Here is a 16,547-nt window from a genome sequence, read left to right as displayed (position 1 = left end):
TATGGGATGCTGGGAATTGAACCCGGGTTGGTGCATGCAAGGCAAACGCCCTTCCCGCTGTGCTATCACTCCAGCCCCTGCTATAACATATTATTTTAAAAATATTTTTTATTTTTAAATGAATCACCATGAGCTATAACATATTCTTAAGTTTAGTTAAATCATATCTCCAACTGGCCAGGCATATAGTAGAAATAAATGTTCGTTAAACTATTCATGAATGCCTTGAAGTGAATTTAAAATAACAGCAGTCTGGGAAGAAAGGGATGCTCACTGTTGGTGGGAATGCTGACTGGTCCAGCCTTTTAGAAAACAATATGGGCATTCCTCAAAAAACTAGATATTGAGCTTCCATATGACCCAGAAATACCACTCTGGGGATATATCCTGGGGCCCAAAAACCCACAGCAGAAATTCCACCTGCACGTCTGTGTTTATTGCAGCACTACTCACAATAGGCAGAATCTGGAAACAAACCCAGATGACTGGATAAAGAAACTATGGTACATCTACACAATGGAATACTACACAGCTGTTAGGAAAAAATGAAGCCATGAAATTTGCTTATAAATGGAATGACATGGCAAGTATCATGCTGAATGAAATGAGTCAGGAGAGGACAGATATAGAATGACTGCACTCATTTGTGGGATGTAAGAAATACAGTATGAGACTATTTCCCATAGACAATAGAAACGAGGGCCAGAGAGTGAGGACTGGCCATGGTTGGAAACTCGTCACAGTGAAGGGGCAGGGGAGAGGGTTAGGATAGAGAAGGGACCACTATGACAATGACAGTTGGAAATGATCACTCTGGACAATAACTGAGTGCTGAGAGTAGGTAAAGGTATACACATGATAACCTTACAGTACTTGTACCATAAACTGTAATGACCAAAAGGGGGGGGGAGAGAGAGAGAGAGAGAGAAGTGTCAGAAGGAGGGAAACTGGGAACACTGGCGATGGGAAATGGGGAAATATACTCGTGAAGGGATGGGTGTTGGAATATTGTACGACTGAAACCAAATCATAGACAACTTTATAGCTGTTTATCTCAGTGATTTAATAAAAAATTTTAAAAATAAGCATCATATTTGACCAAATATTTGTCAAATATTTGGTTTCCATGTATATATGTTTAAACAAGCAAAAAGAAGAAATAAAAAGAATTCGTTATAAATCTGGGTTACAGTGGGCAGAAAAAGGGCCCAGGGGTTACGGCTCTTGCCTTGCGTGGGCTAGCATCTGTTAGGCCCCAGCACCACACACAGTCTCTGTGAACACTGCCAGGAATGACCATTGACCGCCACGAGGAGTAGCCCCTGAGCACCACCAGGTGTGGCACCAAATGCCCCTGGGCCACCACCCCCAAATCCATGTTACAATTCTTACCCCAGAAGTACTTATAAACAAAGTAACTTAATGTGTCATCTGCATTTCAAAGGAAAGGCATACCCAAGGAAAGAATCCTGACACAAGTTCCAAATATGTTACTTAGAAAGATAACTCAGATCTCTGAAGGACTAACTAATGCCATGTATCTCCCTTTCCATGTAATTACTGAAAACCACATATGTCACTATACATACATATATATGTATATAAACACACACATATATACATGTAGGTCTCAATGCTTTAAATAACCCTCCTTAGAGACAGCCCAGGGATCGGGGCACATGCCCTGCAGTGCAAGGACCGCTCCGAGGGCTCTGTGCCCTCCCGGGCAATGCTGGTCAAAGCCCTGTAAGTCCCCGGCGCACCTCCAGGGTGACCCTCGCAGCCTCCAGCAGGCGGAGTATCTCCAAGAGCGGCTCTGCGGTCCCCTAAACTATTTAGGAGGCTCCCCCAAAGTTAAAATAAACATGAAATTAATGAGAATGATGACACACGCACAAACTGATTTAAACTGTTATATTTTAGGGCATAGGAAAAAATTGCGTAGACTTTAATAAATGTCACATGAAGATGGCAGCATATTGGGCCGCAATAGAAAATATCATTTTTACAAACTCGGACTCTCCAGTAAGTTTAGTTCTCCTGTGAATCAATGCACAGTTTGCTTAAATCAACTTTGTGATGGCACCTCAAGTATGTTTAAAATTTGCATATTGTTGCTTAATAACTTCTTAATAAGATTTTGAGTTTCTACTTGACTTACACATAATATTTTTTTCAGTGTATTTATTACTACAGTAGCTTTTCTTCTCATCTCTGGTGGGATAGACTTCATATCAAAATATTCAGATAACTTAGACCTCGCGTTATACAGCACGTTAATGACAGTTTCCACGTCTCCATTTTCATCACTGCTTTGTCCCAGAGGTATTGCCTCAGATTCATACATCCTTTGCAGCCGACGTTCTGCCGCGGCAGCCAGAGCGAGGCTCCGCTTTAAGTGCTCTCGAGCGGCTATGATGTCTTTCCTATACTGTGGCTGGAGGCTCTCAGAAACAGGGACCCGCCGCACCTGCGAACGAAGATTTGAAATTTTTTTCAAAATCTCTTCATTTCTCAGCCTCTGCGACTCGGGCGACAGGTAAGTTCCTGACAGCTGAGGAACATCCTCTAGCTCTGCGGCCGTGTCCACGTCGAGGGTGCTCACGGAAGAGATGCTCTCTACAATGGTGGTCGACTCGATGACGCGTGGTGTAGAACTTGGCTGTGGCTGTGGCTTGTGCTGTGGCTTGTGCTGCGGCTGTGGCTCGGGCTTGGGCTCGGGCTCGGGCTCCGGCTCGGGCTCTTCCTTCTCAATAAAAGGCTCATCTGTGCGTAGAACAACAGACACATTGTTGGGCCGAACTGACCAGAACGCTGTGGTCTTACGTCTTTTCCTCCCTGCTTGCTGTGGAAAGCCAGGTGTAAGGGCAGTGGTCGCATGACCTCTGGTTGATTTGTCATTCGCTGTTGAAACACCTCCATGTGTAGTTGCAGTATTTAGTTTCGATATTTTAGGGCTTGGAGACCGAGCAGTACTTGAAGACTCTGATTCCTTGACAGAATTGATCTCTTTAGTGGGAACACTTAATAACATGTTCTGTAAATCTTCTACATAATGATTCAAGCTTTGTTCTTCATCAGGTGACACAGTTATGCCTTAAGAGAAACAATCAAACAGTAAGTAATGTTTATAATCATATGACACATCAACAGAAGATACTAGCCCAGATTTACCTCTTATGCTATCATTTAAAAGTTGGAATAATAAACCAAGAAATATAGCACCCAATATAGTCAACTCTTACTTAAAACTAATTTTCAGTCTTATAAAACATATGAACAAGATTAGTGGAACAAGTTATTAAAAAAGCATGCATTATTATCATACTAAGTGAAATAAATCAGAGAGAGGGACAGACACAGAATGACTGCACTCATTTGTGGAATATAAAATAACCTAATATGAGACTAACAGCCAAGGACAATAGAGACAAGGGCCAGGAGGCTTGCTCCATGGTTGGAAGTCGGGCTCATGAGCTGGGGGAGAAGGTAGCTGAGATAGAGAAGGGACCACCAAGTCAGTGATGGCTGGAAGGATTGCTCAGGATAGGAGATGTGTGCTGAAAGTAGACTAAGGACCAAACACGATGGCCTCTCAGTATTTGTATTGCAAACCATAATGCCCAAAAGTAGAGAGAGATAAAGAAGGAAGTTGCCATAAAGGCAGAGGGTGGGGTGGGATGGGGGTGGCGGGAGGGATACTGGGGACAGTGGTGGTGGAAAATATATACTAGTGGAGGAATGGGTGTTTGATCATTGTATGACTGAAACTCAATCATGAAAGCTTTGAAACTATCTCATGGTGATTCAGTAAATAAAGGTATGCATTAATACAACTATTAGTATATTGTTCTGCTTTTGCTCTCTCATATAACATGTTTTACTAGACAAGTTATTAAAACAAATCCTGATAATGTTCTCCAACTCAGTAGTGTGTTGGATTAGGTTCACACTCATAAGAGCCATTTGACAATTTTATGCGTTTTGTGAGCCAGATATTAAACACAGATATCATTAAAAATTATCTTATGGGTAATGCTTATATCACACTTGATCCTAGGGTATAGGAAGGAGGACAGGAAGGGAAAGAAACAGAGGAGAAAGTAAGAAGAGGTGGGCAGGAAGTAACAAGGGCAGGGGGCAAGGGTCCTGAGCAGAGGGGGGGTGAGGGGGCAGTATAGCTATACACAGAGCCAGCAATACTGAAAGCGTACAAACTACAAAAATAAAACTTAAAAGTGTGCCGGTCAGGATTCTCAAAAAATTAGAAATTGAGCTCCCATTTGACCCAGCAATACCACTGCTGGGAATATATCCCAGAGAGGCAAAAAAGTATAATCGAAATGGCATCTGCACATGTATGTTAATCGCAGCACTGTTTACAATAGCCAGAATCTGGAAAAAACCCGAATGCCCTAGAATGGATGACTGGTTGAGGAAACTTTGGTACATCTATACAATGGAATACTATGCAGCTGTTAGAAAAAAAGGAGGTCACAAATTTTTTATTTAAGTGGATCGGCATGAAAAGTTTCATGCTAAGTGAAATGAGTCAGAAAGAGAGAGACAGACATAGAAAGATTGCACTCATCTATGACATATAGAATAACAGAGTGGGAGACTAACACCCAAGAATTGTAGAAACAACTACCAGGAGGTTGACTCCATGGCTAGGAGGCTGGCCTCACATTCTGGGGAAAGGGCAACTCAGAGAAGGGATCACCAACTATAATGTAGTCGAAGGCCATGTGGGAGAAGGGAGTTGCGGGCTGAATGAGGGCTAGAGTCTGAGCACAGTGGCCACTCAACACCTTTATTGCAAACCACAATAGCTAATTAGAGGGAGAGAACAGAAGGGAATGCCCTGCCACAGTGACAGGGTGGGGTGGGGGGGAGATGGGATTGGGGAGGATGGGAGGGATGCTGAGTTTACTGGTGGTGGAATATGGGCACTGGTGAAGGGATGGGTTCCCGAACTTTGTATGGGGGAAGCATAAGCACAGATGTGTATAAATCCGTAACTGTACCCTCATGGTGATTCATTAATTAAAAATAAATAAATTTATTTAAAAAAAAAAAGTGTGCCGGTCAAGAAAGCAGGTGGGGGTGGGGTGGGCGAAAACGAGGACATGGGGGGATGGGTGCTAGAACGCTGCATGCCTAACTATGAATAACTGAAAATCAGTTTCCTAATAAAAAAATTTTTTTTTTGATTAACTTCTCTAGGATGTGAAAGACAGGACAGTGGATAAAACACCAACACTGCACACAACCACCCTGGGTTCAAACCCTGGCACCACACAGCGATCCCTCACCCTCTGAGTGATCCCCCAGTGCAGTCAGGAACAAGCCCTGAGGACCACTGGGTGTGGCCCCCAAACCAAAAACAACAAACTCAAACCAAGATAACTTCTCTGAATTTTCAATTAAACTAAATTCAAAACAATGTAATATCGAAAATGTATCATTTCACTTAAGTTTTTTCTTTTATAATTTTTTAAACTTTTTTAAACCCTGGGATTTACAAAGTTGTTAACAATACGGTTGTCTCGGGCTCAGTATCCCAACAGCAGTCCCACTTACCGGGGCTTACCTCCACTAGTTTCCCACGCCCTGCCCCACCTGCTTCCTTAGGCGCTAGCTCATGTGCTTCATAGTTACACATCTCATAATGGTGTTGCTAAAGCCATGGTCTGAGATTTACTGAGCGAGTTGCACCCTCTGTGCTCCTGCTTTCACTCACTGAGCTTAGTGGGCTTATACCCAATTTTCTCATCTAATTTTCTTGTTTCTCCTGGGCTGTGGCTCTGTGAAGTATGGATGTGTTGCACGGCCACATACGTGGCTGTTTGCCTCGGGGGCTCTGGAGCTGGGACGGTCAGCTGCAGGTGTCTCTCTAAACAGTGCTGAAGCTGGGCTGATTCTCTGGCAGCGGCAGGCGCTATATATGGGTGGGTAGGGTGCTGGCCCTTTGGCGGGGCAGGGATTAGGTCTGTCCCCAGCCCTTTAGCGTCCAGAGATCTTGCCTTCGTGGTGACTGGGACTTGACAAGATTACTCAGTTGCTGGTGTCTCTGAAATCAGTCCTGAACCTGGGCCGATTCTCTGGCAACAGTGGGAGACAAATCTATTTTACTTTATTTTATTATTACCTACTGAGGCTACCTATATCTACTGTATCTGTATGACAGGAAATAAGATCAAGATACCTGATATCTCCATTATTATCTAGTATTATTTTAGAGATGAGTCAATGGAACTAGACAAGGAAAGTATGGAAACTGGGAAGTAAAACGTAAAATTACTGTCATGTGCAAATAACATAATTAAAAATCTTCCCCAAAAAAACATTTGGGAAGTTCTTTTGAGTAAAAGGGGACCAGAGAGATAGGTCAGTGGGCTGGAACACAAGCCCTACCAGTCCACGAAATGTGTGTCCCATCCCCAGTAACACACAGTCCCCAGGTACCACCACCAGCATCCCTTCACCCAGCTGGGAGAGCACTTCGAGGTCTAACCCAAAATACGAACAAACAAGAGTAAAAGAATTTAATATAAAGTAGCAAGTATTAAATAAATACACAAAAATGAACACACAACTTTAAAACCACTTAGGAGAGAAACAACAAAGAAGAAGCTATTTTGGTAAGAAAAAAATCTAACACAAAAACTTTTGCAACAAAATCTTAATACAGAATCATAGTATGCTGAATACAGACATCTAGAGATCAGTGCTAATCCCTGGACCTGAAATGTTAAGTAATAAGAAGTGGACAGATCTTCATAGATAGGATTAGTTAAGGATCTTAACAGAGGGAAGTATCAGAGGAAACTCATATTTAAATGAGTTCTAAAACCAACAGCAAATGTTCTTGTAAGACAGAGACACACAGATTTGGTACATACAATAAAGGAGGAAGGAAAAGAGGAGATTATAATGATGTGCCCACAGGACAAGGAATGCTGGCAGATTCCAGATGCAAGAAAAATATTATTTCCTGAAGCTTCCATCGGAAATGTAGCTAACTATGCTCAAAACCTTCATTTTAGCTACGTGAAACTGCTTTTAAACTTTTGGTGTGAGGGAATACATTTCTTTCTTTTTTTTTTTTTTTTTTTTGCTTTTTGGGTCACACCCGGCAATGCACAGGGGTTACTCCTGGTTCTACACTCAGGAATTACTCCTGTGACGATTTCACTTTAGATGCTAATTTTTCTTGGGGGGTGTGTGTGTTTCGTTTTGTATTTTTTAAGGGGGTAGCAGCGGGACCACCCACCTCCCCAAGCCCAGAGTCCGTGCTGCTGTCCCCCCAGCTGCCCTGGCCGTGAGGTGTGTGTGCGGGGGGCTGTAGAATGTTGCTGAGGAGTGAGAGGAGTCGAGCCCCACTTCTGGGAGGGGCAGGCAGGCCCCAGGAAAGGGGGAGCGCCGGGAGGGGCAGGCGGTCGCCCGCGCTTCAGCCAGGGCTTGTTGTGCCAAGGGCTTGTGGGTTCTCCAAGTGCCAGGGGTGGGCAGGAGTGGCCCGAGCCCCCTCCAACACTGTGCCCTGGTGGAGAAAGCCCTGACCTGTCGTCCCCCCCAAGCCCCCCTCTTCTGACGTGCCTTCTGCACCCCTCCCATGAGGACAATCAGGCCCCCCCATCTGTCTGGGAACCCCTATTCTTTCTCCTTCCCTTCCGGGTACCCAGCCACCTGCCCAGGGGTACCCCTGCCCTCCCACCCCCGCCCCGTGGCCAGCCCGGCAGGTTTTGTAAGATACTGGGTTGGTGCACAGTGTTTTTTTCCCCCTTCTTGTAATTTAAACAGGCCCAGCATTGTTGGTTCTATTTAATGGACATGAGATAATGTTAGAGGTTTTAAAGTGATTAAACGTGCAGACTATGCAAACCAGAAAAAAAAAATAAAATAAAAAAAATAAAAGCAGGATTTCTGATCTATCCTTGGCCATATAATATACTTTGCTTTTGGTCTCTCAGGAGATCATATGGGATGCTGGGATTCGAACCTGGGTTGGCCGCGTGCAAGGCAAACGCCCTACCTGCTGTGCTATCACTCCAGCCCCAAGGGAATACATTTCTGATGTTTTGAGACACCAAGTTTTTGGATCATAGAAAAATGATATAGACAATAAAAATTTTAAAGTATCTAGAATAAAGCCACATACATATGCAAAAAAACTGATATAGAATATAATAAAAAATCCTCTGAAAATAATGTAAGCTTCAACAAATGGGGATACAATATCCTCAAAAAAAAAGGGATTCAACATGACAAAGATGTTTAAATGTCAGTGTCTTTCTGTTAATTTATACATTTAATGTGCTCCTATAGCATGAAAGTTGATTTGGAAAAAATAATTGAAAACATAAAAATAGGAACTGGCCCTACTAGATTAAAAAAAAACATAAAGTCCTTACTATTAAAATATGTACTGCATGTGAAAAGATAGACAAATTGAACACAACAGAAAATACAAAAGTAGACCTAATTGCATATGGAAAAACAACTCAAGATAGAGAAAGGTTTCAATCTGTTTCAACTTGTAACTATTGCTACTAATAAATTAAGAGGCCATTTACAATAAAAATAAGATCATTTTGAAAGTAGTATCAATAATTATCCACATAATAAAAAGTACACAAACATTATGTACTGGAAAACACAATACGGCTATTAAGCAGTCTTGCAAAAATGGCCAAACCTAAATCTTTTTTTTTTTTTTTTACTTTTTTTTGGGTCACACCCGGCGATGTACAGGGGTCACTCCTGGCTCATGCACTCAGGAATTACTCCTGGAGGTGCTTGGGGGACCACATGGGATGCTGGGAATAGAACCCGGGTTGGCTGCATGCAAGGCAAACGTCCTACCTGCTGTACTATCGCTCCAGCCCCAACACCTAAATCTAACAGATCTCTCTAGGTCTAACTGCAAAATACACAGCAAAAGAAGATATAAAGTACACCATGGTAATGTAATCAGCAAGACTAGATCATGGAAAACTGCAGGACATATGGCTCAGCTACTTTAGTCACTGGATGCAAAGAGAAAAATAAGGAAGGAAGAACTACAGATTAAGATTGAATAGGGGCTAGAGAGATAGTACAGTGGGTAGGGCACTTGCATTGCATGTGGCTGACCCAAGTTCAATTCCTGACCACCCATGTAGTCCCCTGAGCACCATCATGAAGTAGTTTCTGAGAGCAGAGCAGGAGTAAACCCCTAAGCATTGCCGGGTGCAACCCCAAAGCCAAAAAAATAAAATTGAATGCACACGTATCAACGAAATACATGTATGATTCTTATTCATTCGAACCCCTAGTTATCAAGCAAACTTGGAGAGAGACTGACCAGAGATTTGATAATATTAAAAGATGCTATGGTTTTTAGGTATTAAATTCACAGTGCTGTAAATTTGTTTTTTTTTAATTTATATTTTAGTGCTTTATTGAGGTATTTATTGACAAAATTTATTGACAAAATTACATGGTGTCTGGAATTTACTTCTAAAGAACACAGGCCCAAGAAATTGGGACAAGACATGAGGAAGTAAATGGGAGAAGAATATAAATGGAGACAACAATTAAGCGTGATATGTGTTAATAATAGTTGAATTAGGCCAGAGCAATAACTCAATGGCCAAGCACATGTTGTTTTTTTTTTTGCTTTTTGGGTCACACCTGGCAATGCACAGGGGTTACTCCTGGCTCTGCACTCAGGAATTACCCCTGGCCATGCTCAGGGGACCATATGGGATGCTGGGATTTGAACCCGGGTCAGCCGAGTGCAAGGCAAACGCCCTACCCGCTGTGCTATCTCTCCAGCCCCCAAGCACATGTTTTGTATACAGGAAGCCCAGGTTCAATCTCTGGGAGTCAAGTCTCCTAAGCACAGAGTCAGGAGTGGTCTCTAAGTGTCACTGTGTGTAGCCCAGAAAAAAAAATAGTTGAAGTTGTCTGTAACCGTATGCAACATTTTTTTTTTTTTTTTGGTTTTTGGGTCACACCTGGCAATGCACAAGGGTTACTCCTGGCTCTGCACTCAGGAGTTACCCCTGGCGGTGCTCAGGGGACCATATGGGATGCTGGGAATCGAACCCGGGTCGGCTGCGTGCAAGGCAAACGCCCTACCTGCTGTGCTATTGCTCCAGCCACTGTATGCAACATTATTATAATTATACTGGCATATATGTTTAAGTTTTCAAGATAAGATGTTTTCAAAGATATCTCCTGGAAAATATTTAATTCTGGGCAACTATTCATAAATAAGTCTAAAATCTACAAAGACTTAAATACTATTAAAATATTGTATTTAGATTACTGCCTGCAAAGTATTCCATTTTCAGTAATTTATCTTGTCTCTTCTTGAAATAGAATAACTAGGTTATAATAAGGTTAGTGTCAAAGATCAGGAAAAGGAGATATTAATGGTAGTTTATTCCTAAAAGAACCCGAAGCACTCATTATTCTATTATGTGGTTACTCGGGTAACACAAAAAAGCCTGCTCATGGCTGGCTAACAGCAGCACCCTGCCTGTCATCTAGCCCTTGTTTAGTCTTTATCGTACTACTATCAAATTTTAACCCCCTCCCCCCAAAATGCTTCCCACCTCTTGTTTTGTCCCCTAAAACATCTACATATTTCTTATTGACCTAGTTCAGGACTGATTTGCAATTTTTTTTTTTTGCCTTCTGGGTCATACCTGGCGCTGCACAGGGGTCACTCCTGGCTCTGCACTCAGGAATTACCCCTGGCGGTGCTCAGGGGACCATATGGGATGCTGGGAATCAAACCCGGGTTGGCCGCGTGCAAGGCGAATGCCCTACCTACTGCACTATCGCTCCAGCCCTCTCTAGCCCCTGTATTTTATAATATTTAAGTCGGAATATATCAGTTAATGAACAACCAAATATAGTGACGGCCCCCTTAAGAAAACATAAGGTCCTCTACTAAGCTGCCCGGCAAGTATAAGGCCCAAAGCCTGACTCCAAGTGCTGGAGTACACGCCCCAGTTCAACCCTGAAGCCCTGCTCTTTGGACCTGCCAGCACTACACCAAGCCTAGTCTCCAGAACACACAGCCCACGTGTGTGTGAGCATCGTAACTAAAGTGTGTGGCCCCCAGTGAGTACTGGATGTAATTTTTTGTATGTGAGCACCACAACTAGAGTTTGCAATCTCGCTTCCCCAGTGAAAACTACAACTAAAAAGTGTGAAAGCACCACAAGCAAGCGTGTCAGCACTTCAAACACATGAGACCACTGGTTCTCAGAGAGACAGCAGCAGCAGCCAAAGCAAGGGAATCAGCAGCGTCAGGAAGGAATGGGATGGAATTCTGCTTCCCCTGCCCTCACTTGCACTCTTCTTTTATGGAGGGGCACTCCCAGCAGCACTCAGGAATTACTCCTGACTGTGCTTAACGCTCTTATGGGGTGCTGGATATCGAACTTCGGTCACCTGCATGCAAGGTGAGGAACCTTACCTCCTGTACTATCTCTTCAGCCCCCTAGAATATATATATGTATATATATATACACACATATATATGTATATATGTATAAATTTTAAACTTCAAAAAAGAAAAAAATGGGTGGATTGAAGAGCTAGTACAAGGGTAAGACACAGACTTTTACAGAGATGACTCCAATTTGATCCCAGAACCATTTATGGTCTCCAGAGCATCACAAGATGTGATCCTCCCCCCTCCCCAAATGCAATTCCAACAGAAGATGTCTGACTTTAAAGCACTTACAAAAACGACACAACCATCTGATAGAAAGATGACACACAGGGCTGAGGAGAGAGCTCACTATGCTGGAGGTATGGGAGCCCCAGATTCAATCTCCAGCACCATATGGTCCCCAGAGCACCACTGGAGGGAGCCCTGAGCACAGAGCCAAGAGAAATCCCTGAACACTGCTAGGTGTGGCTAAAACAAAATGGCACACATATCCCACATATCCTTGTAAAGCAATGAGTATAATGATAAAATTGTCCTGGAGGAATACAGCTCACTTTTTTTTTTGCTTTGATAGTACTGAGGACAAACTCCAAGTCTCACACATTCAAGTGATGTACTCTACCACTGAGTCACATTCACTGTCTTGAAACACAACTCTATAAAAACATATAAATATTAAAATATAATTAATATACAAACTTTTTCTCTAATGGGAAGGTGGGAAGGTGCTTGCCTTTTCTCCAACTAACCCCAGTTCAAATCCCAGGTAGTGGTGCTCTGAGCACTGTCATCTCTCTGCACGGAGCCAGGAAAAGTCCCTGAGCACTGTCAGTGTGACCCAAAAACAAAAAGGTGGGGGAAGGATGGGAGAGAGGGAGGGAAGTAGGGAGGAAGAAGAGAGGAAAGAAGGACGAAAGAAAGGAAGAAAGAAAGAAAGAAAAAGAAAGAAAGAAAGAAAGAAAGAAAGAAAGAAAGAAAGAAAGAAAGAAAGAAAGAAAGAAAGAAAGAAAGAAAGAAAGAAAGAAAGAAAGAAAGAATTCCTTATGGGGGGGCTGGAGAGATAGCACAGCGGGTAGGGCATTTGCTTTGCACGCGGCCAACCCGGGTTCGAATCCCAGCATCCCATATGGTCCCCTGAGCACCGCCAGGAGTAATTCCTGAGTGCAGAGCCAGGAGTAACCCCTGTGCATTGCCGGGTGTGACCCAAAAAGAAAAAAAAAAAGAATTCCTTATAGGGCTGGAGAGACAGTACAGCAGGTTAAGGTGCTTTTCTGCAGGGGGCTGGGTTCAGTCCCTGGCATTCTATGTGGTCCCTGAGCATCACCAGGAGTAATTTCTGAGTATATATAGAGCTAGGAGTAAACCCTGTGGCCCCAAATCAAAAGAAAAAACCAAAAACATTTCTTTACTAAGTCTTTTCTCCTACTCTATGAGTTGTTTTTTCCCCTACTTTCTTAATGTTACCATTTGTTAGAACTAAAGTTTTATGCACTCAATTCATCCATTTTTTCGTCTTCTGCTGCTTGTGTTTTTCACGTGATCTCTAAGAAATAATCGCCAAATCTGAGAACATAAGGACTTACAGCTACTTTCACCTAAGAATTTTAAAATTTTGGCTCCTACATTTAGAACTAGTTTGAATTAATTTTTGGGTTTTGGTTTGGTTTGGTTTTTGACAGTGCTCAGGTGGAATGCCAGGGAATGAACCCAGATTGGTTAGATGCAAAGCAAACACCCTCAGTGCTACACTATCTCTCCAGCCCCTGTCACTGTCACTGTCGTCCTGTTGCTCATCAATTTGTTCGAGAGGGCACCAGTAACGTCTCTCATTGAGACTTATTGTTACTGTTTTTGGCATATCCAATACGCACGGGTAGCTTGCCAGGCTCTGCCGTGCGGGCTCCATACTCTCGGTAGCTCGCCGGGCTCTCCGAGAGGGGCGGAGGAATAGAACATGGGTCGGCCGCTTGAAAGGCGAACGCCCAACCGCTGTGCTATGGCTCCAGCCCAACAGAACCTCAGTCAATAAAAATAAAACGCCATCTACACAGGAAGATCTTGAAGCACTAAATGATGGAGAACTGATGTAGTCACAAAATAATGACTTCAATACTATTTTGTTTGTTTGTTTTTGGCTATACCCAGGAATGCACAAAGCTCACTATTGATTCTGCACTCAGGAATTGCTTCTGGCAGTGCCTGGGAAACCATATAGGATGCCGAGGATCGAACTCAGGTTGGCCGCATGCAAGACAATTGTTCTACCCACTTATTCTGGCCCCATGAGTTCAATACTATCATAAAATATGATACCTCAATTAAAAATTAATTTAAAATATCTATTATAGTTTGTTTCTTTTCCTTTGGGGGAACAACACCCAGTGGTGTTCAGGGATTACACCTGGCTCTGTGCTCAGGGATCACTCCTGGTGGGTCTCAGGGGGCCATATACACTGCCAAATCAAACCCAGTTTAGCTGCGTGCAAGGCAAGTGCCTCACTAACTATACTATGTCTCCATCTCCTCTATTATAGCGTTTTTTATTCTTTTTGGGTCACACCCGGTGATGCACAGGAGTTACTCCTGGCTTTGCACTCAGGAATTACCCCTGGCGGTGCTCAGAGGATCATATGGGATGCTAGGAATCGAACCCGGGTCGGCCGCATGCAAGGCAAATGGTATGGTATCACTATGGTATCACTCCAGCCCCAATAGTTCTAAATGCTGCAATTGTCTGATATTTCTTAACATTAGTTGTATTTTGACACTAATTGTATTATAATTCCTAACAGTATTATAGGCAGAATCTCCTGCCCCCGAGCCTGGCTGTCTTCACTGGGGCCCCTCAAAGAGGGGTGGATTAAGTTTCCCTCCCTGCCCCGAGGAGAACCCCAGAAGCCGAAGACCTCTGAAACCCAGCCACAAGCATGCTCAAGATCACTCTCCACATGCTTGGACAAGCCTCATGCACGAAGAAATTTGCAGAGAAACCCAGGTGTGTGGGACAACTGGATATTTGTAAATATCCAATATTTTTAAATATATTGGATTTATAAATATAATAATAAATATAAATAAATAATTCATATAATTAATAAAATAAATAAATAAATAAATATCGGGCTGGGGCCGATACCGGCTCGCACTCTGCCAAGATTTGACCTGGGTGGCCATGCTTTTGCACGGCCGCTTTGCTGCTGAACGACCAAGATCCAGAGCCAGCTACATTACTCCTGGTCCCAGCAAGTGCTTGCAGCCATGTCTCCAGACTGTGAACTAAGCTTTTACCCCATGCCAGCTGAGAGGGGAAATATCCTTGGAATATTTATAAATATTGGATATATTTATAAATTTATAAACTTATTCCGAGGATAAATATCCTCGGAATCTCCAAGCCTGCTTGGATTCAGACTGGGCCTCCTCTACCCAGATCCCCTTTTTCCAGTAGTTTGGAAGTCACACCCACAAATCGTCCTCGGCCTGTGTAATCCCATCAACGGCCAAGATCCAGAGACTATAAAACAAATCTCCTGGAAACGTGTGACCATGACCTCTAATTGTCTAGTTCTCCCTCTCAGCAAGCTGCTGAGAGTATCCTGCCCACACGACAGAGCCTGGAAGGCTCCCCGTGGCGTATTTGATATGCCAAAAACTGTAACAATGATGGGTCTCATTCCCCTGACCCTGAAAGAGCCTCCAACGCGGCACCATTGGGAAGGACGAGCAAAGAGAGGCTGCTAAAATCTCAGGGCTAGGACGAATGGAGACGTCTCTTAGTGGTGCCCACTCAAGCAAATCGATGAACAACGAACGGATGGCAATAATACAGTGATACAGTGATTATAGGCCTGTAAACAAAGTATTTTAAAATGAGTAACAGTTGGGGCTGGAACGATAGCACGTTTAGGTAGGGCGTTTGCCTTGCATGTAGCTGACCTGGGTTCGATTCCCAGCATCCCCAAGCACCGCCAGGAGTAATTCCTGAGTGCAGAGCTAGGAGTAACCCCTGTGCATCACCGGGTGTGACCCAAAAAGAAAAAAATGAGTAACAGGTATTTTTCTAAAAAGTTTTAAAAGAAGAAAACTTAGGTCAGAGAGATGACTCATAGAGTTCATGTATTTCATGAAGGAGACCTAGGCTCAATTTCTGCTACCTCGGGGTACCAGTGCAACACTGGGAGTGACAACCAAGACTGCAACAGGAGTAGCCCCTGAGCACTGCCAGGTGTGGCCCAAAATCAAAAATTAAATTCTTGAAGTCTGATACCAAATGGCTTAAACATTGAAAAGGATGTTGCCAGTAAGACACATTAGTTAACTGCCCTTTAAAATAAAATCTCGGGGGCTGGAGAGATAGCACAGCGGGTAGGGTGTTTGCCTTGCACGCGGCCGACCCGGGTTCAAATCCCAGCATCCCATATGGTCCCCTGAGCACCGCCAGGGGTAATTCCTGAGTGCAGAGCCAGGAGTAACCCCTGTGCATCGCCAGATGTGACCCAAAAAGCAAAATAAATAAATAAATAAAATAAAATAAAATCTCTACTTCAATTTAACATAGTATTAGAAGTCCTGACTGTAGCAATAAGGCAAGAAAAACAAATCAAAGGGATCCAAATAGGATAAGGAGAATTCAAAATATCACTACTTGAAGATGACACGATAGTATACATAGATGACTCTGAGAATCCACAAAAAGCTCCTAGAAACAATAAACCAACACAACAAAGTGGCTGGATACAAAGTCAATATACAAAAATCAGTTATATTTTTATGTACAAAGAATGAAGAGGAGGAAGCAATCAAGGAGTCTATCTCATTTAAGGTAGTATTCCAAAACATCAAGCATCTAGGAGTCAGCTTAACAAAAGATGTGAGATCTATACTGTGATAACTTAACTTAAATAACTTAGGAAAGAGCTAGAAGAGACCTTAGAAAGTAGAAAAATATACCATGCTCATGGATTGCAAGAATAAATATTATTAAAATGACTGTCCTACCTAAGCTATAATATAGACTCAATGCAATCCCCACCCAATTTCAGACAACATTCTTCCAGGATCTAGAAAAATCAATAATAAAGTTTGTATGGAA

General features: G+C 42.9%; 1 protein-coding gene across 2 annotated transcripts in view; it reads right to left on the bottom strand.

Annotated features, from left to right (window-relative positions):
- Positions 1-954: 954 nt before the first annotated feature.
- The window catches only part of SPESP1 (sperm equatorial segment protein 1), a 113,971-nt gene continuing 98,378 nt past the window's right edge, over positions 955-16,547 (bottom strand). For both annotated transcript variants that reach the window (XM_055125360.1, XM_055125359.1), the window contains one exon: positions 955-3,096. In XM_055125360.1, coding sequence (XP_054981335.1) covers positions 2,069-3,096 — 1,028 coding nt within the window. In that variant the 3' untranslated portion in view covers positions 955-2,068. The remainder of the gene's footprint in view (positions 3,097-16,547) is intronic.

Source organism: Sorex araneus, chromosome 2, assembly GCF_027595985.1.
Source record: "Sorex araneus isolate mSorAra2 chromosome 2, mSorAra2.pri, whole genome shotgun sequence".
NCBI classification, from domain to species: Eukaryota; Metazoa; Chordata; class Mammalia; order Eulipotyphla; family Soricidae; genus Sorex; species Sorex araneus.
Note: the sequence above shows the minus strand (reverse complement) of the source record. Positions and strands in the feature narration are given on the sequence as shown.